This window comes from Parasteatoda tepidariorum, chromosome 2 (assembly GCF_982258835.1).
Source record: "Parasteatoda tepidariorum strain Cologne lab strain chromosome 2, Ptep-v5.0, whole genome shotgun sequence".
Lineage (NCBI taxonomy): Eukaryota > Metazoa > Arthropoda > Arachnida > Araneae > Theridiidae > Parasteatoda > Parasteatoda tepidariorum.
Window position 1 is genome coordinate 1,955,556 of NC_141756.1, and position 24,337 is coordinate 1,979,892.

General features: G+C 29.6%; 1 protein-coding gene across 2 annotated transcripts in view; it reads right to left on the bottom strand.

The window, feature by feature from the left end:
* Usp32 (Ubiquitin specific protease 32) overlaps positions 1-24,337 on the bottom strand; it is a 115,965-nt gene that overhangs the window by 61,807 nt on the left and 29,821 nt on the right. For both annotated transcript variants that reach the window (XM_043050113.3, XM_043050112.3), the window contains 5 exons: positions 23,650-23,755; positions 20,087-20,380; positions 13,881-14,003; positions 3,951-4,091; positions 1,084-1,222 (listed from right to left, as the gene is read on the bottom strand). In XM_043050113.3, the coding sequence (XP_042906047.2) occupies positions 1,084-1,222; positions 3,951-4,091; positions 13,881-14,003; positions 20,087-20,380; positions 23,650-23,755 (803 nt within the window). The remainder of the gene's footprint in view (positions 1-1,083; positions 1,223-3,950; positions 4,092-13,880; positions 14,004-20,086; positions 20,381-23,649; positions 23,756-24,337) is intronic.

Here is a 24,337-nt window from a genome sequence, read left to right on the forward strand (position 1 = left end):
AAGGAGAATTTCTCACAATACTTGATCCAGGAATTCTCTTGTCTTCCGGGTTGGGTTCAAAATTACAAGGCTAAGGAGTTGAACATTAGAAGTCCTAAACCCAAAAATAGGGTTGGCTGTTCAACAACGATTATATGTATATATAAATTTTTTTTAAAAAGAACTTCTTTACTTTCTTTGCGACTGTATCATTTAGCATTAACAAGTGGCAAAATGGTACCGTTATTAGTAACAATTGTTACCACAGCATTGTCGTTCCATTTCATTGCACATGTTTCTGTATCCTAGCTGAATGCAATGTCGTAGGAAACACAATGTTTTCTTTTTTTTCATATTTGTGAAGTCATCCAATATGCAACCACCTGTGAGATTTTTGGGAGCTGCAAAGAATCCCCTTTCCTTTCAAAATTTCAAATAAACTATAGGAAGAGTAAAAGCTATCAAAATTTATATTTTTCCATCTCAGGTATTGAAACAATGCTAAGTAACTTCAAAATAACGCTTGTTCCTTATGGCATATTTTGTTGAACACTGTTAGCCTCAGGACAATATAACTCTGATAAAAATAAAAACTTAACAATAAAACTGTGAATATACAACAAAACTTCAATAAAACTCTGAAACCTTGCATAAAAAGTGGGTTTTCAAATTTCACCTATTTCTCATGGATGCGGCCAATCGTGCGTTAACGCAGCATTAAATTTGACTGAAATTTTTTTGGGATATTTGTATAGTTTTAATTTCGTTTTCAGAACTTACAACTTAACCCTTTATAAAAACATGTAATAAATCTCAAGTGGAATAATTATACAGTTTAAAAAGATGGACTTTTTCAATAACCGTTTGAAGTTCAAAAATTAGCGTGCTTTAAAAATTTCTCAAGAGAAATTATTTACTCTAATTGAATTACAAATATTTTAGAGGTGTCTTTAAGACCCTTTAAAACAACAGAAAATAAAAGTATTGAAAAATATTCGCTACGGTACTCAAAAATGATTTACTAAAATGGTGCGTTTACGCACCATTGGCCGAAAATGGGTTAAAAAGGATCCCATTTGAAAGAGAATTTAATTAAATACGTACCATAAGAAGAAGCTACATTTCCTACAGCACCAGCCCAAGGATTTGCAACAGGTCTACCAGTGTTTGGTTGATGTCTATAAAGTTTTAAAGTCAGCAGGTACAATTCTAGTTCAGGCATGCCATTCCTTGGTAAAATCACCTAAACAAAATAATTTCCTTTCAACAAACAAGGCAGTTATGACCTTCTCAAAATGTTTTGCTGTCATGTTTCCAGATAGGTCATATACAAGTTGCCAGAACATAGGGGTGCACCAACTGTTGATGTGAGGCCTGCTTCTGAATGAAATGATTTTTTTTTTCTCCAGAAAATTAAAAAAATTGTCAAAAATTTTGGATTGCACATTTGATTCATCCTTTTTTAATGCGCTCAATTTGCATTGATTCCATTGTAAATCTACGCTGTTTCTCGATCACTTTTTCATTGATTATTGCTACGAAATTCCACATGGTTTTAAGAGACCAAATACTTTTAATACGATATTACAATATGCAAATTTTGAATTTGAGAAATTTTTGCCAATTTCAGCATAAATCCAAGTGATGTTTCGATCATTTCTTGGTATTCATAATTACCCATTTCCACATGGTCTTCAGGATTCCGATACATTTAATACGATTTGTGAGCTATAAATCGCGCCTCTAATTTGTCCTTTTTTGATGTTCCTTATTTGTACCGATTTTGTTATAAATCTAAATGATTTTTTTAAAGGCAGTTACTGCTACGCGTTACCATATGATTTTGAAAATCTATTATTTTTTTACGATACTATTACGACAAGCGAGTTTCAAATCGCACATTTAAATAATCATTTTTTCACACGTTTTGCTTTTGCCCATTTAATCATAAATCCAAGTGAGGTTGAAATGGTTTTTAGGTATTTATAACTACTAATTTCTACATGGTTTATAAATTCTCGAAACATTTATTACGACTCATGAGTTATTAATAGCACATCTAATTGATCACCTTTTGACATACTTTATTTATCTCAATATCATCTTTTTTCAAAAAGCAGGTGATTTTGAAAATCCAATATTTTTATTACGCCCATTAAAATAATACCTTTTTGACTTGCTCTGTTTTTCTAATTTCATCATACATTCAAGTGCCATTCAGATCGTTTTTTTGGAATTTATAACTACTAATTTCCACACGGTTTAAAAATTCCATTACATTTATTACGATATTAAGGAACGTAAATTATAAATTGCGCATTCAATTTATCACTTTTTGACATACTTAATTTATTACGATTGCATTGTAAATCCTATTTGTTTTTTAATAATTTTTTCTTCAGTTTCTGCAATGCATTCTCACTGTCTTAAAAATTCTGATTTTTATTATGACTCATTTATCGTTACCCAGTGGGTACCTATGAATCGAAGTCACGGAGGCGAGCAACATTACCCACTAATTCAAATTTATACAGGCATGAAAGCGGACAAAAATAAAAAAGCTGAACTTTTACAATGCAGGTCACTGGGAGGAGGGGGGAGGGAATGCTCTATATGATACTGAGATTTATAAAAGCAACTTTTAACTATGCTGGGAGATTTTTATTCATTATTTAAAGTGGCAGAAGCATTTAGACAGTTAACTTTAAATTTTGCTTAAATATAATTTTAAAATTTTGACCACTAATATATTTAAAAAAATTAAGCAATTATAGGAAGGTGCGACTATTAAATTACTTACTAATGAAAAATATATCACATCTTTACAGTAACTAATTCAAGAGAAAACTTACTTCTACTTCTTTCAAGAATCGCGATATTGGGTTTTAAAATCATGTGAATATGAATCTTGATATTGAATTTTAAAATTGCATGAATATGAATCGCGATTTCGGATTTCAAAATCGCGTGAATATGAATCACGATAGTGGATTTTAAAATCGTGTGAATATGAATCGCAATTTTGGATTTTAAACTCACGAGAATACAAATCGCGATATTAGGTTTCAAAAACGCTTAAATACAAATCGCGATATTGGATTTTTAAATTGAGTGAATAGGAATTGCTAGTATGATTTTTAAATTGCGTAAAAAAATTGCAACACATAAGTTTTAAATCAAATACGAAAATCAATGATTGATATTAAAATTGTCTGATTAAAAATCGCGATTTTAGCAGATTCCGGTGCAGTTCCTAATATTTAAAATTCCGAAAATCAGCCAAAAAAAAATCAAATATCGGCTGTCGAAACAAAACACTTAGACTAGACTCCTTTCCATTCTGTAGCGGAAGTCGCGGTAATCCGACTATTGTTCGGGCGGCTTGGGTTTCTCCAATAGCCCAAAAATTTTAGTTTTTGGAACATGGTCGGAAATTTTCAAAATTGGGAAGAAAAAAAAGCGAATTTCCGCTTTTTCGCAGAAGTCTTTCGTCCCTGTTTATATTACTCTATAAAATGCTCAGATTTTTTTTGCGCTTTCATTCTGTAAACTCAACAGTTTTTTTTTTGTTAGAATTTATATGGCCTTTCATTAATCTACTTACTGAACAAGTGGCCCATCACTCAAAAAGGTTGTGCACCCCTAGGATAACAGCTCAATACCAGAAACATCTCATAAAACTCTTTCTTGAACAACTTAGAAATATGGCTGGTTACATAAATATGACCTTTGAATTTAACTGTTGCATTCTTGTTCAAGTGAATTGAGTAAAAACATAAGCCAACACTAACAACAAAAACTATCTGATTTTTTGTCAAGGTAAAATAAAAAGTTTTCTATAAAATTTTGCAAAATAGGTAAAGAATTTATAAAGTAAAAAAAATAAATAAATAAATTTAAAGAAATCAAACGTAAAATACAAGTTCGATTTGAAATTATGACACACCTTAAAGATTGATGAATATTTTTACCTGTCTGGGTAATTGAGGAGAACCACCATACCACTGAGAAAGTGCCCGCCAAACAGCTTCAGGTACTAACTCAAAATCTCTGCCTCTCAACAAAGTTGGATTTTTACGTAATCTTCCCCCTTCTCCAGTCAAAAATATAACCTTTAAAATAAAATAAATCAGTAAGTTTACATCTTAAAAGAACAATGCAACCATATACCACCAGTTTTTTCCATTGTGTTTTTAAGTTATATAAAAATCAATAACGACTTTTTGACACAAAGGCAATATTTGATACTAGAAAACTGATCCTTTATGGCATTTTTAATCATTAAAAATAATTTACTAATTTCATTTATTATTTATTAATTTCCTTTAGTTAAGTAGCACTATAATTAAGAGACTTAAGATTTCCTTAAATACAGGGTATCTGCTACATTTTAGATTCTCAAACTCATGGTTTTTCATGACTTTACTAGACTAAATCCAAGAATTTTTCATGACCTAACGAAGTTACTATTTTCTCGGACAAAAACACAACAATAAATTTAAAAAAGCATTATAATAACATAAATTGAAATGATAGATATAACCAAAACTGTTATACTCTGCATCTTCATATTTATAGATTTTAAATTGAAAAAAAAAACAGAGTAAAGAAAGAGTTGAAACAATAAAATAGCTGAAAAAAATGCAAAAGCAATTTTTTCTTCTTTTTTTCTGCAGTATTATATTCCAAAAATACTTTTCAGTTGACTGGAAAGGAGAGAAAAAATCCAGATTTTTCTGCTCTAATTTCGGAATTAAAAAAATTCGCCAATGACTGGCTTGCTTCAGCAAGAATTTAAATTGGATAAAATAAAAATAACAAATAATAACAAAAATTCTGAAATCACAGAAGTTTAAAACATAATTCGCTTGAGAAATGATGTTTTTTCTTTATTTTTTGAAAGAACACCCTAATTTTTAAAGAACATTATAAAAACATTTTAAATTTTAATAAAATATGACTCTGAGTGGGGATTTTGTTACAAGTTCAGGCATTCGGAACACCATGAAATGGGGGAGGGGTAAATTCCAGTTTAAAAATTAGATTTTTCGGCAACCTAAATCCTTGACTTTCCATGATTTTTTTAAAAAAATAGTTAAAATCATGACAAATTTTGTTCAATACCGAAACTCATTTTTAAAAAGCACAAGTCTAAATTATTGCAGATTGATAATTATACCAATAAAAAGCCATGCTTGCATGATAAAATAATGTCAAATTTCAGGATTGCTGGACAAAATAATTAACAGAAACATTACTTTTTAGTGTTAAAGTTTTTAATTTTGAAAAATAAACAGAATAAAAGCAATAACACCAAGAGAAAATATTTTAAAGGTTTCATGCCAATGAGAGCTAAACATTATTAATAATTGAGTTTTTTTTATTAAGGTATATTGACATAATTTTTTTGAAAATAGTCTTCAGGGAGCACAGCCAAATTTTTCAACAAAAGTAAGCACTTATTTTTTTAAAAAAAATTTCATATGCACCAAATAATAAAAAAAATTTCTTCATACTGTTGAAAGTTCTTCATATATATATATATATATATATATATATATATATATATATATATATATATATATATATATATATATATATATATATATACATACAGGGTTCCCACTCTATGATGAGATTGAAATTCAAGGACTTTCCAGGACTTTTCAAGGACCTCAACAAAATTTTCAAGGACCTTAATCTAAGACCAATTTCAAAAATTATTCTCTTCTATTTTACTAGAAGCAACAATGCTTGTTGTGGCAATAATTAATTTCAAATATAATACCTAAATGCTTTGCCTATATAGAGAGAAGAAAGTATATGTATTATGGACTAAAATTTATATTTTTCAGGGATGAGATTAGCCAAAAGGCAAAAAAGCTGAATTTCTACGATCATAAATTTTACGCAAGCGCAACCCTTTGATAATAAATTCCAGACAGTTTAAGGTAATAAATAATGTGTTGACATACAATTTTGTACTAATCTATTATTATATAAATGATTACATTGCTACTTAACATTTAGTGAAAATAAAAATTACCAATTGAAAAAATAAAGCTGGAAATTATAATTTTCCTCAGTTCACATAAGAGACAATTAATACTTGAAAAACTACCTGGTTTAGCAAATTAAAACTACTGAGAATATACATTAATATTTCATTTCTTTTAATAAATACTGTTATGTGATTTATAGCAAATATATCAGTAATATTACTTTTTAAATTATATTGGGAAAAAAAACTTTAACAATGGACCGAATCATTATGTTAATATTATAGTCTAATCTAACTAGAGCCCTTTGAAACATATCAATAACAGTGAAGTAGAAATATATAGTAACTCCTTAACATACAAAAATTGCTATTTTAGTTTGAAAAATTACATGACAATCAGTAACTATTTAGATAATTGTTTTTTATTTGATAAGAATTTTGCCTTTTATAGCATAAATAACAGCAATTATAAATAAAATTTTGATGATGAGTTAATTAACTCTTTTTCCAAAAAAAAAATTTAATTAAATCCCTTTTTAAGTGATTGCTTTTGTTTGCTATATCTTTTATGTTTGCTATATTTAGTCGTTAGTCCATCTTCAAACATCTTGTGACAAATCCTATTTTTTCTTCTTTGCAAGCACAGAATGTAAGTTTTGAATATATTCCCTTCCAGTTTCTCTGATGTTGTAACACTTACATATACTAATAATCGTCGTTAGAAAAACAGTCACCTTTATAGTAACTAATTTAAAAAAATAATTTACTTCTTACAAGAATCGCGATAGTTGATTTTAAAATAGCGTGAATATGAATAACAATTATGGATTTTGAAATCACATGAATATGAAACTAGATATACGATTTTGAAAATGAGGAAATACAAACTGGGATATAGAATTTTTAAAATGCGTAAATACAAATCACGATTCATTCTTTTTAGATTGCGTAAATACGAATCATGATGCGTAATTTTTAGATTGCATAAATAGGAGTTATGATGCATAATTTTCAGAATGCGTGAATGCGAATCCCAATGCCTTATTTTAAAATCATGTATAAATACGAAAATCAATGTTTGATATTATAAACCGCATGAGCAAATCAAGACATTAATTTTAAACTTGCGTGAATACGAATCGCTATATAGGTTTTTAAAAAGGCGTAAATACGAATCACAATATCGGATTTTTAAATCTCGTAAATAAGAATCGCAACATACAATATTCAAATCGCGTGAATAAGAATCGTAACACGCAAATATGAAAAGCTATGTTTGATATTAAAATCGTGTGAATAAGAATGGAGATATTAGCAGATTCCAGCTTTGGGACCTCTAAAAGGCTTGTCAGAAGCAGCGTCGCTTGTACTACAAAAATCGGATCTATCGGGAGGGCGGGTAAAAAATTCGGAAAATCTTATCAGCTGCTGTAGTAAAAGGGGAGAAAATAGCTATAATAAGTAAAAATGAGAAAGGATTGCTAGCTATGTAGTTTGAATTTTCTGTTTCTCTTTGAAAATCGGTGAATTTTCTGAAAAAGCGGAATACTTATAAAAAAAGTGAAATTTTTAGAAAAATCTGAATTTTTGATTAAAAAAAAAACTGAAATTCAAGAGATAAAAGTGAAAAAAGCGGAAATCCGCTAAAAAGCGGAAAAATCTCATCCCTGATTTTTTTAAAAACAACCCTACTGGTTTTACATATTAATTCACAAAATCATTTTCAGCACAATCTATAACTAATGGTAATGAGGTGTTAATGGTGAAATCCTTTAATCCTGTGTATTTCCATGTGAAGGCTGCATGAAAGACAGAGTTAAATCTTAGGTATTCCATATTCCGTGACTATTCCATAACCCCCTCCTCTCCTCTATTAAGCATCGTTTCTGAAATTATTCATCCATAATTTACACAACCTTCTCTAAATGTTATGCAGCAACAATTCTTTCTGAAAATAAAAATTAGAAGGAACATATCCCATTTTCACCATGGTTAAAAGCATTATTCGTTATGTGTAATCCACAACTGCCAATGAATATGAGCTGGTGGGAATATTTCTCTTTTAATTCACACTGAAGCTTCTAATAGAATTTCCAAGTGACATAGGGTCCATCCATGGATAATTGAAGTATTTTAGAGAGCTTTTAACCATCATCCATGCATTTGTAAAGAGAGGACAAAATATTTTCTGCAGTTCCATGACCTATAAATTGGGAGGTAAGATACTTAGTGCAAACTTTATTATCAATTCCTTACCATAATGTCCATCTGCTTAGATGGTAGAGACTGACTTAACGTCTCATCAAAGAGTACAGTGTAGCAATCAACATTCTTCAGCTCATTTATAAGAATCCCTTTGAAGTATAGTGCCAATCCAAAGGAGCCCAAATAGGCTCACTTTGTGGCACTACAAAAAAATTGTCTCGCTATACAGCTATCAGCAAACATTTTGGAGAACAATTTACTAATCCCTTCACAGGAGTTACATGAATAATTACTAGTGATGCACTTCAGACTCCAGAGAATTTCAGCATCAAGCACATTCCTTTTGACCAGATAAGAAGACAATGTTACCTCGGCCACTAAAGTTTCTGTTTCACATGGGGCACACGATGTCGAAGGAGTATTTACACCAGATGAATTAGATGTTGATGTCTTTGGAAAAAGAGAACTCAGGGCATGAGACTGCTCTTTTGTTTTACCTTTCTTTGATGTGTGATTTCAGAGCAGATTCTTTCATTTTCGCGATATCGATCTCCTTCATGCATAATCGGCACTTGGCTCTGAACTTCTTTTCGGGCATCGATAAAATCCATTCTTTATAAGCTTGATTATCCATCCATTGGGGATTAAAATAGCACTTCCCAGGCATAACTAGTCTAAACTACATAACACAAATACGAAGCCGTGCCTTTGCGAATACGCTTTACAATAAAGTTTTGAAATGACGCAAACGTAAGGACAAGTGCGGATGGTAAAACGGCAAATTTATTGAAAACTACAAGGTACATATTGTTACAAAATTCGAGAGTATTCCAGTTTCGTTAAGAAAAAAGAAGATCTAAGCATATGTGACAGAAGATGAAGTGGAGTCTCGCCCCGAACGCATTGATTGTCTGCTGTGCTCCGCGTGCTTGGCAGACACCAAGACGCTAGGCCCGGTTAGAAACGGTGGCGTTAAAAACCAGGTGAGAGAGTTCGGGAACAAAACAGAAAGAACGAGAAAGATCCGCGGGTGTTTTATAAAAAGGGCCGCCAGCAGTATTGGACAAATTCAAGGACCTATCAAGTTTTTCAAGGACCTAAGACGTTTTTCAAGCACCTTCAAGGACCTAAATTTAGCAAAAAAAAATTCAAGGACTTTCAAGGACTCTCAAGGACCGTGGGAACCCTGATATATATATATATATATATATATACATAACGTCGTGGTTGAGTGGAAGGATAAAAACAGCTCTTAGGCAAGGAAAGAGGGTACAAAATTTATTTATTATTTATTAGAAAGAGAACGGTTATCAAAGTGGACACGAAATCGTTGTGCTCCTCAATAAAAGCTACGGAAAATCTTGCAAAGTAAATTTGTAAAATGTTTCATTTCAGGGAATAAGGGAAAACTTAGTAATTGTAATTGGTTTATTAAATAGGTCATGTGATGCCCACAAACAGCAAAGGGAAAAAAAATTTACTTTTAATGAATGCATACTTGAGCCAAAAATAGATTAATAGACAGGATATGAATTTAAGAGTGTGAGAAAGAGCTTCGTTTTGAATAATAAATTAAGAAAAGGATTTACAGAAAAGGAATAACACAAAAAGATTAATTGAAGCTTTTTATGTTACATGTATATATAATATATACATAATATATATATTCTTTTATACAAAAACTAATGCGTAATTTGGTAATCATTGCAATGTAAAATGTAAATTTTGATTCAATAAGAAACTTAAATTAGAATCTTTATGTATAATGCAAAAATAAATATGATGAGAATTGCAAATGGTAATTCTTAAATCCCTCTTATGATAGTTACGAAGCATGATTCCTAAATCTGTCTAGCACAAATTCTAATGCATGACTCGTAAATTTGTAAAACTGAGAATTGTGATGCATGATTTAGAAAATATTTAATTAAACATTACAAAGTGATACGTATTTACATATCATTTTGTATGATTCAGAAAGCATTTTAAAGCTATAAAAATCGCTAATAGCTTTAATGATTTAAAAATCGCTTTAATGAGATCTTTGACACGTGATTGGTAAATCACTTTCATGCCAATCACGATGTTTGATTTATAATTCACGGAATCTAAATAACTACATTTTATTCATTAGTGGAAAAACTAAATGTAAAAATCTGAACATAAAGGATAAAAAAATTATTGATCCTAATTAAAAAATTAAAATAACGAAGTTAAGTATTAAAGATAATAATATTTGTCCATCATAATAATGAAGTTAATACAATGACTACATTTAGAATTCGAAGAAACACTGCAGATCTAGCAGTAACTGCTATGTACAAAAGCGAAAATTATTTGCTAGAGATTCTGACTTTCTCGAGGTGAATGATAATCTGGAGAGAAAAACGTAAAAATTATATATTCCACTTTCACCTTCAAGAATTTACTCAATGGAACTTTTCGAAAATTATGTGAGTGCAAATTTCGTTACAATTTCATATTTGATAGCATGATAAATTGCATCTATCAGAAATTACCAGACTTTTGGTATTAGAAAAGTAAAACATTAGAATCTCAGTAAGCCCCTTCCATTCTCTTCGAATCGAAATAAAACATTAATTTTCATTTTTCATTTAAAATTTAGTACATGGTTATAAATAGCTAATACTAGGTATGGTTTCGTTTAATATTTCCATTTCACTATTGGTTTACCCCCACACCATACTTGTACTTTGTAATCCAATCACAGGAGAGGATAAGGGAATTTTTATAAATTTTGATCAAACTCCCACTTAGCTGACCTTAAATTATTCTTCAGTAAAGAAAACAGCGAAAGGATGGAAAAGAAGGGAAGTAATTGAAATTTTTATTATCTTGGTTAAAGTTTCTTTTTTTTGTGCTTTTTATAGGAAAGAATTATTATTTTAAAAATTATTCTGAGAAAAATTAAAACATTTTCCAGGATCTTATCAGAGAATTCAAGGACTTTTTGAGGACCTGATTATTTCCAACAAAATTAAAAGACTTTCAATGTTTTTCGAAAACCGGGAGAACCATGCATATTAACAAAATGCAAAATAATTTCTAAAGGCTAAACATGGTCATGATAAAATAAATAATTTCTGCCAAAGATCTCTTTTCTTGATTACATTAGGCACACAAAAAAAACAAGTTACACACAATTTTAAATATATTCAATATCGACTGGCTTGTTCTATTTGTCAAATTAATAATTACTTCATTATGTAAAAAAAATCAATTTTAATTAAAAATTATAATTAGTTTAGCTTTATTATAAAAAGTTATTGAGTGATTTAAATAAAAGTTGTTATAAAAGTGTATTCAGCAAAGCATTAACAAGAATAATATTATTGATTATACTAAATTTATAAAGATATGTAAAGAATTAAGCAAACTAAGAAAACTTATAATTCATATTATATAATAAATTCATATTACTAATGTAAATTAGGGAATGGCCCTTATTAAATTTTTATTAAAATTTGTTACTTAATGAAATGATTAATAATACTTTCAATAATTTTGAAATGCAAATAATGAGTAAAGAAATTAAACATTTTTGTCAGAAGTAAACTATTATATGGTCCCTACACTTATAATATTTAACAAATCTGAGATTACTGAATTTTTTTATTTCAATTATTTTTAAATCAAATTACTAAGAGATTATTTAGAGTTTTTTGGAAGGATAAATCTGAATAATACATGATTTTTTACTGCATTTTAAATAAAGAAAGCCCCTTACTTCATACTTTTTCAAAATCCTGCCTCTAAATATTATTGTTTTTTAATAAAAAGAACTTGAGAGTACTGGAAATCTTAAAATTAATAATACACTAATAAAAAGTAATAAGTAAAAGAAAAAGTAATAAAATACAATAAAAGGTTTAAAAAAATTTATGCAATTAACGTATGGCCTTCAGGTAAAAATCTTATTAAATTCTTACTTTTTTTAAATTAAATGTATAAAAGGGAAATTTTAAGATGATGAAGCCTCGTGAATGTAGACTACTCTGAGAAAATATGTTCCCAATTAGTGAATGATTCCCGAGTCAAGTACTGATCAATAAATAGAAGAACACGAGTAGGTCATTGGCTTGCCCTTGGCGAAAACAATGGCCAATGATAAAATTAACAAGAATAAAATTTTCTTTTGCTATTAGGGAAAAAATGTGGCACTGTTTAGTTGGTCTCCATGACGTGCAAAAATTTGAGAGATTTTTCAATTCCAATTCAAACATGTGAAAATGAAGTCTGTAATTGAGAATCTCTAGCAAAATATAGTCGCACATGATAGAGCAAGAATCCTTTAAACCCAATCCAGCTCAACATACACACATGCAAACCTGCAAATATTTCATCAAACAGGTAAAATAATTGGTTCTTTCATACACTACAGATTGACGGTATGCCGAAATGGTTAAATGAATTATGAAAACCCCACTTTTTGCACTGGCCACAAAATTGACATGGTAAAGAAAAAATATTTTATTTTTGAAAAAAGAAAATAAAGCACTTTTTAAAAACACTTAATGAAAAAAACAGTTTTAATAGCTTTTAAAAACAAAAATCGAAAAGAAGCACCTATAAGCATTTTTTAAAAACGCTACTAACCTAAATTAAAATTTCAATTTGATTTTTGGTAAATAGGGGTACTAAAAGTATAAATCTAAAATAAACTTTACAAATTTGTCAAATATTTTTTTCAAAATGATGGCAAATTTGAGCAGAAATCTAAAAAATTTTTATGCAATACTAACAGCTCTACAACAAACTGTAACACATAAATTCCAAAATAAATTTGTATTCTAGACCAATAATACTTGTGTTTTGGATTAAAATCTTTAAAAAAAATTAAAAATAGAACTAAATATGTAGTTCAATGTTGATTTTTTAAAGTAATATTCTAAACATTCTTACTAACTGCAGCATAAAATAACAAATTCATTCTTAGACGTTAGCTTTTACTTCAAAATGTAGCTAACATTATGCAAAATTATACGCAAAGTTTAAAAGAATTCCATAATTTTTTTTTTTAATATAATATTTGTTAGCATAAAGAGATTTTCTCAAGATCAGCCCAGTCGGATACCCTGTCATGTGATTTGATTATTCAATAAAAATACTAGAAACCACGAGAACATTGAAGTAAAATTTATCAATATTAACTGTTTATTATTATGGATAATAATTTTTAAAATATATTTGGTCTATTGAAAGTTTTTAACATTTAATTATTATTGTTCAAAACTTTTACTAAATTTAACCAGAAAAGTTAAAAGTACTATGTAACATAATAAAATTAATTGTTACAGAAGAGATAAATTAAAAATTAAAGGTAAAAGTTTAGAATTCTTTATATAACTAAAATAAATATAAAATAATATTGATATTCAAATTGATATGTTTAATATATATATATATATATATATATATATATATATATATATATATATATATAGAGAGAGAGAGAGAGAGAGAGAGAGAGAGAGAGAGAGAGAGAGAGATATTGATAATTAATGCATCATGTAATTCAATAAAGAAAATTAATAATAACAATAATTTTGATAATAATGTTTATAGAAAGATGCAATACAAAACATATTTTCAAAGAAAAAAACAATGACAATATATTTTCTCAATTACTTATAAGTGTTAAAAAAAATTTGCAAAATAACATGAAAATAATTACTTTTAAAGTATTCGGTACAATTAAAGACGTATTATCTATAGATGTAGGACGTTGTGGCACATATGACATATTCCTTCGATTCACATTAGGAGAGTGATTTGGCGTCCTCAAAAGATCTGGAGGCTGGAGAAAAAAAACATCTTTAGAGCTAAATTTTTACCAAACCTTATTGATTTTATAAAAATTAATACTATTTTCAAATTCGATATCAAGAAAGAAAGATTTAATATTTGCCTTAATATATAGCTTCCATTTTCTCTAGTTATTAAAAATGTATATAATGATGACATTTTTTTATATGGTAACAGAAATATAAAAATTTTTTTTAGCATTTTTTAAATTACTTTCTCATTTTTCATATAAAGCCCTGGCTCTTAAAAGATTCTGATTATGCTGTCATAGTTTTGTTTTGGTGATCATTATTACTAAAATATTTACTCGAAAACAATTCTCTTTCACTGTTTATCTTTATTGACAGAAAACAAAGTTGTTTTACTGAAGCGTTTGATAATCTTTAAAAAAAAATCAGCCCTGGAGTGCATCATTAAACGAGTTGAGAATAATTTGTGGCATTACATCCTATAACTGACACAAAAATTAGGAGATGGAAAAATAAAACAAAGTTTATTGCAGTTTAATTTGCGTAAGTGGAATAACAAGAACTGGGGCATGAACAGAACAAAGCAGTCTGAGTTTTAATGAATTTTTCAAAAAACATGAAATGGAAAAAGTTTTAAAATGGCCAAGAATGAAATCATTAGGATACAAAATATTTAACTCAATTGAGTGTCATAATTATTCACCAAAATACTACCAAACTTATGTTCAAATTATAAATTTCCTTATGACTCTAAATTTGATTTATGATAAAGTTGTTTTACTTCCCCTTCGAGATGTGTTTCCCATTTTTTTCCTTTGATTAAACTTTCCATTTAATATCTCACTCAGAAAAAAAATTGTTTGCTTGGTTTTTTGCAATAATAGTAAATTAATAATATGACTCAAACAAACACATACAGTTATTTAAGAGTTTATTTTATAAAGCTCTATCTCTTAATATCATGTTTAAATAAATCCAGTTATACTCTTTCAAATTAAAAGAATTAAAATTATAACAATATTTATTTTTAACAAAAACATAAGAGGATATGCTAATGTAACAAAGCATATTATTAGCAAAAAAAATTAATATTTAAAGAATAAAATAACGTTGGTAATCCTCCTTCACAGCTGCATATCCTAGATCAAACAAAAATAAGCTGAAAGTTTTTACCAAACTTTATTTTTCATAAATTGACATCTTTGTTACAAATTAGTAGTTCAATTGAGATTTGTTTGTTAAAAAGAAAAGATTGTGAGACATTTGTCTTCATTTAATCTAATACTTATTCTCTTTTTTTCAGGAGCTATTATTATTATGTGTTTTTCCAACTGGGTCATCACATGCATAACACAGGTTGGGATCTGTCGGCTTAGAATATATTAACATGCTTTTTATTATTTTGTTTCAATGAGTCCATTTAAATTTGATAAAAATCAAAGAAAATTATTACCTTCATTAAATTGAGAAACATCTATCATTATCATATATGTTTCGATTGGTTAAGGTAATTTCAGTGGTCAGATGAAGTGCGCTACCAGAAGCAAAACTACTAAAGTCGCTACTTTTTTCCACAGTCTGTAGTGTAGTTTGATACAAAAAACCCTGTTTATTTCAATACCTAGCAACTACTTTATATGTTAGTTAGAAATAAAGTTCAAATGCAAAAAAAGTTTCGAATCTGATTGATGCAAATCCTTTGCGGGCCCGTAACGTATGCAGTGAGAATGCCTCTGTGGCCAAGCATTAATAAGATCTATGCTTGATGCTCAGAAAAATTGGTCGAATTGTTCCTGAGAAATTGAAAATTCGATTTCACAAGAACTAGAGAGTACGTTTTTGTGCATGATGTTTCAACTTGAAATATCGTCTGCATCCCTGTGGCAGAATTTTTTCTGACTTTCTGCGACAAACCTAACTAGAACCAATATCTTTCTGCAAGATATTTTTATCGTTATAAATGTATGTGTAATGAATTTATAATAATAGATGAAATTCGTGTTTATAAAATAAGTCTACATGCATAGAATAAAACTGTGTAGACTTTTTTTTCTTAATTTCATAATATAAGCTTACATTTCTTAATAAGTTTAAATTGTTTTGCAGACAAAAATGCTTACTAGAGCATAAATAAAGATTACCCAGAACCTGTAATAAGACAGAACTTTTAGAAATAGCTAAGAATGGACAAAAAGATTAAATTTATAAAACAAGATAACTGAATTTGAAGTATCAGTTTAAAACAGTATCAAAATTAAATTATTAAAGCAGTTTAAAACAGTATGATTTAATGTTTCATTATAGTAGTTATATCAGGTACAGAAACAAATCAGGTGAAAAAATTAATATTGAAGTTGAGTAATCAAAATAATAAAATAGAATTGACTATAACCGAATTCTAAAAGCAAAAAAATTAAAGCAATGTTTGTTTCAATTTTTTCTACATCTAATTAATTTTATCTAATTAATTATAGACTAATTAGATTCGATTAATATTGTACAGACTTATTGAAAGATTTTTTTTTTATAAAAGGAGGTAAATAAAACTTTTTTCGTGATCAGATGAAGTTCAGAACGAAAAAAATACACAGCGCTTGTGATTTCGCACTGTATCAAGTCTATTCAACGAATCTCGAAACGAAATAGTCTTTATCAGTACTGAAACATAGGTATTAGAGCCATGCTCATTGGATGCGATTTTTTTCGCATGCGTATGGAAACCTGTTTGAAAGTGTTTCACCAGTAAATATTTTCCACCTATCTGGTTTTCATTCGCATGCCAAAAAATCGTAGATAGTGAGATATCTTTCAGGCTTTATTTCATTTATCGTTAGATTGCGAGTGCTTTTTTTTTTTTTTTTTTTTTTTTAATCGACGATTTAATTCAAAGGATATAGGCATTTTATCTTTAAGAAAAAAAAATATATATATAGTTATTTTTTACTTTTTACCTTTGACTGCTTCTAAAATTTCTTGATTTGTTGGAAATGTCTCATCCTTACTATCGATATCGCTACTAGTAATAATATTTTATTCGAATCTAGAACTTTTTTTTTTCAATATTAGTAGCGTGGGAAGCTTCTTTTCCTGTCGCTTTCCAGAAAAAAATTTCTGACATCGCTAAATGTTGTCGACTTCCATCTTATTTCTTCTTCGGAATGCCGCCTTGACAAATCAGTTTTCAATGTTTTAATTACTGTGGCTTCACAATTGCAACAAATAACCTTTTTGCTAGACATGATTTTTTAAAAAAAGAATCTTTTTACGCATGAAATTTTCCACATAAGTGCAAAAAATATAAAATGCTCTGTTCTCATAAGAAAACACAAAGCAAATTACTGCGCCAGCCATAGAGGCCGAAGTTGGCAAATTTCCAAAAATAATTTAATAAAGGGGAAAAAAATTCTCCCCTTTTTATCCAGTAACTGTTTGTGTTGAAGATTAGTGGATAATTACGAGCGTTTTCTCCTTCCGCGGTACGCTAGAAAAAAAAATATTTAAAACAATTCTGTAAGAAAAAAACTTTGCAGAACCATTATTGCTTCTGCAGAAATTTTTTGTTTCTATAGAAAATGTTTTTTTTTTTGGGGGGGGGTGGATTAAAACAGCTTCTGTTTCTGCAGAATCTTTTTTGAGAACTTTTGTTTGTGGCAAACCAAAAATTTTTATTTCCCAAATAAAAAAAATCTTTCTGCAAAAACTCAGTCGCTTTCTGCGACAATGTCGCTGTGTCGCCGTGTTTCTGCCACGGGGGTCTGCATTAAGTAATTAGCAAAGTCACCCCGTCAAATCATTAAGATTGAGCCCTAGAACGTGAAAATCCGATCATTAGATCAAAAGTTATTCAGGTTGGTCCATTTTTTGTTTTTCGCACTGTACCTTTATTTCTTGGAGGATATAAAAAAGCATTGATCACCTAAACCAGAAATATTTAATAATTTTCTAGCATTTCTTAAATTCCTGTTGAGAAAAGCATAGAGTTTGAAGGTTAAAAGAGCAAATTCGTAAAAAGTGCTTTAGAATAAAAAAACTACTTCATGTAAACATGAATAAAAGCTTCTTAATATCTCCTCATATTTTACCAAGCCAATTTTTTATTCAAAATCATTTTGAATATTGGTGAAAATTAAGTTCTTCAGTTAAGTTTGTCTTCTAAAAGTAGCGCGAAGTAGTGACTACATTTCAAAAGTAGTTTGTAGTCGCTACATTTTAAAATAAAGTAGTTAAGTACAATCGTAATAAAGCAGTAGTAAACTACAAAGAAAATGTAGTTTTTCTGACCACTGGGTTAAGTTAAACGCTGTATACTGAACATAAATAATCAGCAGCTATTTAGATAATTATTTTTCATCTCACATGAATTTCGCATTTTATAGCATAAATGACAGCAGCATTATTTTTTAAATTTTGGAGCTGAGTTTATCAACTCTTTTTCCAAAAAAAAAATTTAATCACTTTTTAAGTGATTGCTTTTGTTTGCTATATCTTTTTTTTCCTTTTTTTTTAATTTGCTGCAAATGCTTCATGTTTTACAAAACAAGCAAAAAAATCATTTAAAAAGGTTAAATTGCTCATATTGCAGCTTGTGAATGAGGGGGGAAACAGATTGGTGATTAATTTAGTCGTTAGCCCATCTTCAAACATATTTTGACAAATCCTATTATTTTTTTTTCTTTACCTGCCTGTGTCACATTCTTCTTTGCAAGCACAGAATGTTAGTTTTGAATATGCCTATATATACTAATAATTGTCGATAGAAAAACAGTCACATTTACAGTAACTAATTAAAGAAAAACTTACTTCGTACAAGAATCGCGAAACTTGATCTTAAAATCGTGTGAATGCAAATAGCGATCTTGATTTTAAAAATCGCTTGAATATGAATCATGATAATGGATTTTGAAATCACGTGAATATGAAACTCGATATTCAATTTTAAAAATGAGAAAATACAAACTGCGTTATAGAATTTTTAAATCACGTAAATACAAATCGCAATTCATAATTCAGTGTAAATATGAACCACAACGTGTAATTTTTAGATCGTGTAAATACGAATCACGATGCATAATTTTTAGATCGTGGAGCAGAATCCCAATGCCTTATTTTAAAATCACGTATAAATATGAAAATCGATGCTTGATATTATAACCGAATGAACAAATCATTGGATTTCAAACTAGCGTGAATACGAATCGCTACATAGGTTTTTAAAAACGTATAAATACAAATTGTGATATTGGATTTTTAAATCACAGAAATAAGAATCGCAATTACGATATTCAAATCGCGTGAATAAGAATCATAATGAGCAATTTTTAAATTACATAAATACAAAAAGCTATGTTTGATATCAAAATCGCGTGAATAAGAATCGAAATTTAGCAGATTCCGGCCTTGGGACTTCTAAAAGGCTCATTTGAAGCAGCGATATCTTAATTACGAAAATACGAGCAACCTGGCGTGCGGGTAAAAATTAGGAAAATCTTATCTTCTGCACGGAGAAAATAGCTAAAATAAGTAAAAATGTGGAAGGGTTGGCAGCTATGTAGTATGAATTTTCTCTTTATCTTTGAAAATCGGAAATAAATATAATTATTTTACTTCAAAGGCTGACTTTTCTAAAAGAGCGAAATATTTATTTAAAAAAAAAAAAGAACTTTTAGATAATCTGAGTTTTCGATAGAAAGGCAGCAATTCGAGAGACAAAAGTTTTTTAAAAAAAAAAGCGGAGATCCGCTTAAAAGCGGAAAAATCGCATCCCTGAGTTTGGAAATTTTATTACAAAATAGTTATTCTTGCTATAAGAGTTGAAAAAGAAAGTTTTAAAAAAACACAAGATCTTATTACTTTTGGGAAACATACTGGACTTATAGATACCTCAAGCTCAAATGAATTCCCTTTGCCTGATTTTATGGGTATCTTAATCAAATTCCCTGACATTTTGCAGATTGATAAAATTTCCGAAATTTTCCCACTGCTCCCCAATTTCTCTATTCTGTGGCTAACCTGCTTTCAGTACCGCATACTATGCAAAACAAATTGTCAGAAAATGATGAAGCAAGTACATATCTTTCAACTATTAAAATCCCAGAAACTAACATACTTGTAATGTGTTGCTTTTAGTTCGCACTAAAGATGTTCCACCATTACCCAAAGAGTCAGGGGAAAGCGCATTGGAACTGCTGTCACTGTTAAAAGAACTCAAGATGCTGCTGATGCTCTCGGACAAAGAGGTCGACGATTCATCACCAACACTAGTCACGCTAGATAAAATAACATTGGAACTACCATCGTCAGTTTGTGCAACACTTCCATCTACCCGACGCTGCATCTTACTGTTTCTTTTCAGACTACCAGATGGGTAAGTGGGGGTGCAGCAGCCACTGGCCAGTGGTCCCTAAATAAAGAAGAGGCAATTTCATTATGGCAGAGCAGAAATTGATCAACTCTGAATGATCAGTTTTCAACATTACTCCGACTCATTTTTCACTGAATTCTAGAAAGATACATTATATTAATAATGTCCCATAGAAAGAAACAGAATTGAGATGACTAGTTATTGAATATACATAGATCAAGATAACTGTGTTTCTTGAGAACTTATATACAATTAAATAAGGAACAAGAGATTATGTCATAGAAGGCATTTAAACAATAAATAAAAGCTTAAACACACACACACAAATATATATATATAATATCATGTGGAAATCCATTTCGGGCAAATCCGTGGTTAAAATTATGTGCAAAACAGGCAATTTATGTTTCCCTTTTCTATTTTATATTTTTTTCTTAAATAAATATTTATTTTCTAAAATTATTTATGGTCAACTTCTTTAAATTATCCAGTATAATATTACCTTGCGCATATCCATTTCGGGCCCATCCTTGGTAACTAACAAATCAAACGCACTTCAGCAATGCAGTAAGAACGGCACTTTAAAACAAAACTCCTCCAGTTACACTCAATTTGCGCTTTTGTTTTCATATCTTGCAATCTGACAATCTTGTTACGAAAATATTTTTTTAATCATTCTTGAAAAATTTCCTGCTCATGTAAGTACATTTGAATTCGCTACTCGCTTTATAGAATTTGTTTTATTCTGTTTTTTCTTTTTATTTTATTTTATTTTCTGTTTTTACGTGTTATTTTTACTTATTGTGTTCTATTTTATTTGTTGTAATTTTTGTAAAAGAATTTTTTGAGTGCTCCTCACACTATTGTATTAATATATTTTGCTTTGGCTATATTGATACAATATCAGAAAGTACTCTTTTTTGCGGATATAATCGTGTGGGCTGATGAAAAGATTATATCTTTTATTTTCCGGATTTTTTAAAAAAATTTTTATCCTTTTTTCCCCCCAGTTGTTTTTTTTTTATTATTATTATTTTCCTCTCCCCCCCTTTTTTCATGTCAGTAATTTTTCTTTCTTTTATCTTCATTTTGAACTTCTCTAATGAGTTCTGTTTACTTGCAGCTTATGCACAATAAATGAAACTTTTTGTTTTTCTTAATTTTCTTTGTGTTTTTTTTGTATTTATTTATTTTGTTGTATATATATGTATACTTGTTGTACATATATATACATATACACATTTTCCTCCATTTGGAAGGATAGAACTCATAACCTCTGCCTCACCAGAGCAAGGACTTTCACCGCCATTCTCCTCCGATACACACCGTAACATCCTACTTAGAGAAAATAGTGACTTAATGGAAACTCTGAAACAGGAACTATTGATAGGACCCTGGTTCTCTACCTTACTCTCATTTTTAGATGGAGATAAAGGTTGTTTCTTTGAGCTGTAATTTTATTTATCTCCAGAATTTTCACTTTTACAGGGTTCTAATTGACATGATGGATGATAATATGATTTCATATGTGCCACTTTAATGGTATCCATAGTTCTACGCTTTGTCGAAAATGTAATGTCTTTGACCTCATAGGTTAACCTCAGACAATTGTCGCTTTATTCCATAAGATCCAAAATATTTATTCAATAACTTTTCAGAAAACTCTTAGTAGTCTACCTTTCAAAAAGGCCTAAAATTACAAACAACTTTTCCTAGTGGATAAATCAGTCATCAGTGTTTTGAATCATATTGTTTTTAATCTCTTAAATCTTGAATATTCATTGCACGCAGACGAACAAGTTGTCTTGCTTCTTTTGCTATTAGTATCTTATTTAGTGGTGTTATAGGCAAAAGTGACAAAAGGTAACATCAAAGTTAACTATCCTAGTCTTTTTACTTAACATCAACATACATCAATAACATATCAGTCAACGTATTGTTAAATTTCTCTGTTAGATCATTTGTTTAAGGATGGTAAGCTGCTGTAATAAGATGATCAATATTTTTGAAGTCTAAATAATTTTGCTACTACCTTCAAGAGAAAGACAGCTCCATGATCTGAGATTAGGACTCTTGAAAGCCACCCTTTAACAGAATATTTTCAAGCAGTAATTTTCCATCTCAAAAGCTTCAGCATCGGGGAGATATTTTGTTGTCACAAATCTGGTCAAATAGTCAATGCACATTACAATCCATTTGTTTCCTTGAAGTGACTTCGTAAAGCTTCACAGTAAATCAATTCCTATTCTGTGAAAGGGTGCTTTGGCAGCTGGTATTGATATCAAGCTCTGGGTGGCAAACATTTGCGTCATTCACATTCTTTACAATGAGACTTGTATCGTCTAACACTTAATTCTTAACCCTCTTTTATTATGCCTAGTGACTATATGTCACTAAGATATGCTTTTCACAAGCCTTTCAAGATCCATTCTCCCACTAGAGATGAATGGCTTAATTCTCCTCGGTGGCTTAAGGGCAAATGTCTAATATGGTACACTGATGGTTCAAAGATTGGTCTCAAATCAGGAGCAGGAATTTATTGCTCCAATGATGGTACCAAACTTCACTTTCCCGTGGGAAGCTATGCCACTGTTTTTCAGGCTGAGGTCTATGCCATTATCTTGTGCTGCAAGATATGTTTAGACAGGGGATATTAAAATATGACTATCCGCATCTGTTCTGACAGTCAGGTTGCTCTCCTATCACTGTCAAAGTGTAAATTCACCTCTCTGCTAGTGTGGGAATGCTTTTCGGTCCTTTGTGACCTATCTACTCATAACAGGGTATACCTGCACTGGGTACCTGGACATATGAGTATTCTTGGAAATGAGCTAGCTGATGAAGCAGCCCAGGCTGGCTCTAATGCAATTTTCTGGGGCCCTGAACCTGCACTGGGAATTTCTCCCACTTCTTTGAGGGCATCCATATTCAAGCTCTATGGCAAAATTACCCATGAGCAACGGCACGCTGCTCTGCTGATGGTCAGAGACAAGCTAAGGAGCTGAATCGCAACTGTCCTAGTATACATCAAAAGGAGCTTTTAAAGCTTAATAGAAACAGATTAAGGAAGATCATTGGTCTTCTTACTGGACACTGCATCCTCAGGAGACACCTATACATAATGGGAATTGAATCCAAATCTCTTTGTCGAGGTTGTCATCTTGAAGAAGAGACATCACAACACATACTTTGTGATTGTGAGGTCTATTCTGCTCAAAGATTTGTTGGTAGTAAAAAAAAATCCATCTTTTTTTCTACAAATAAAATTTTAATTCCATATTACTTCTTTAATAAGCAAAATATTTTACCTGATAATCTACATATTCATTCCAAGAAATCCACCAATCACTTGCTATTAAATACCACAAGCTTCCAACCTGCATTCCTCTTCTTTCTTCTCTTTCTATCCAAGATCTAATGAAGAAATAACAACAAATTTACTGTAAAATAGAAGATTACAAAGTTTAAAATAATACAGACATGGGATTGATGGAAAAAGAAATTACCTGACATTTTCCCTCAATGTGTATTTTAAAATTTTTTTTTGCACATAAAATATAAAAAGACAATTTTATACACAAAAGTAACATTTAAATAAAGAGTGAAAAAAAAAATTCTTATCAACACAGAAAAGAATTAAAAAAATCATCATAAAATCATCATAGCATTTACAGAAAAAATATATATATATATATATATTTTAAAAACTGAGAAATCTACAACAATAACTGAAAAAAGAGATCAATTAGGAAAAATTGGATTAGGGGTTTCAAGATTCCCGTGTTGTAATAAATAACATTGCATTGTAAATATTGAGAGTATATATGAATATCAGAAAAGATAACTGCTGAAAAATTGATTGAAAACAAAGATAGAATTTTCAAGTCAAATAGTGAATACTAAGATGTGCAATTTGAATTTTTTCTATCGTAAAAATATCACAATTTTCAAAAATTACGTGAAAATTAACTACAAACACTGACAAAGGGAGAAAAA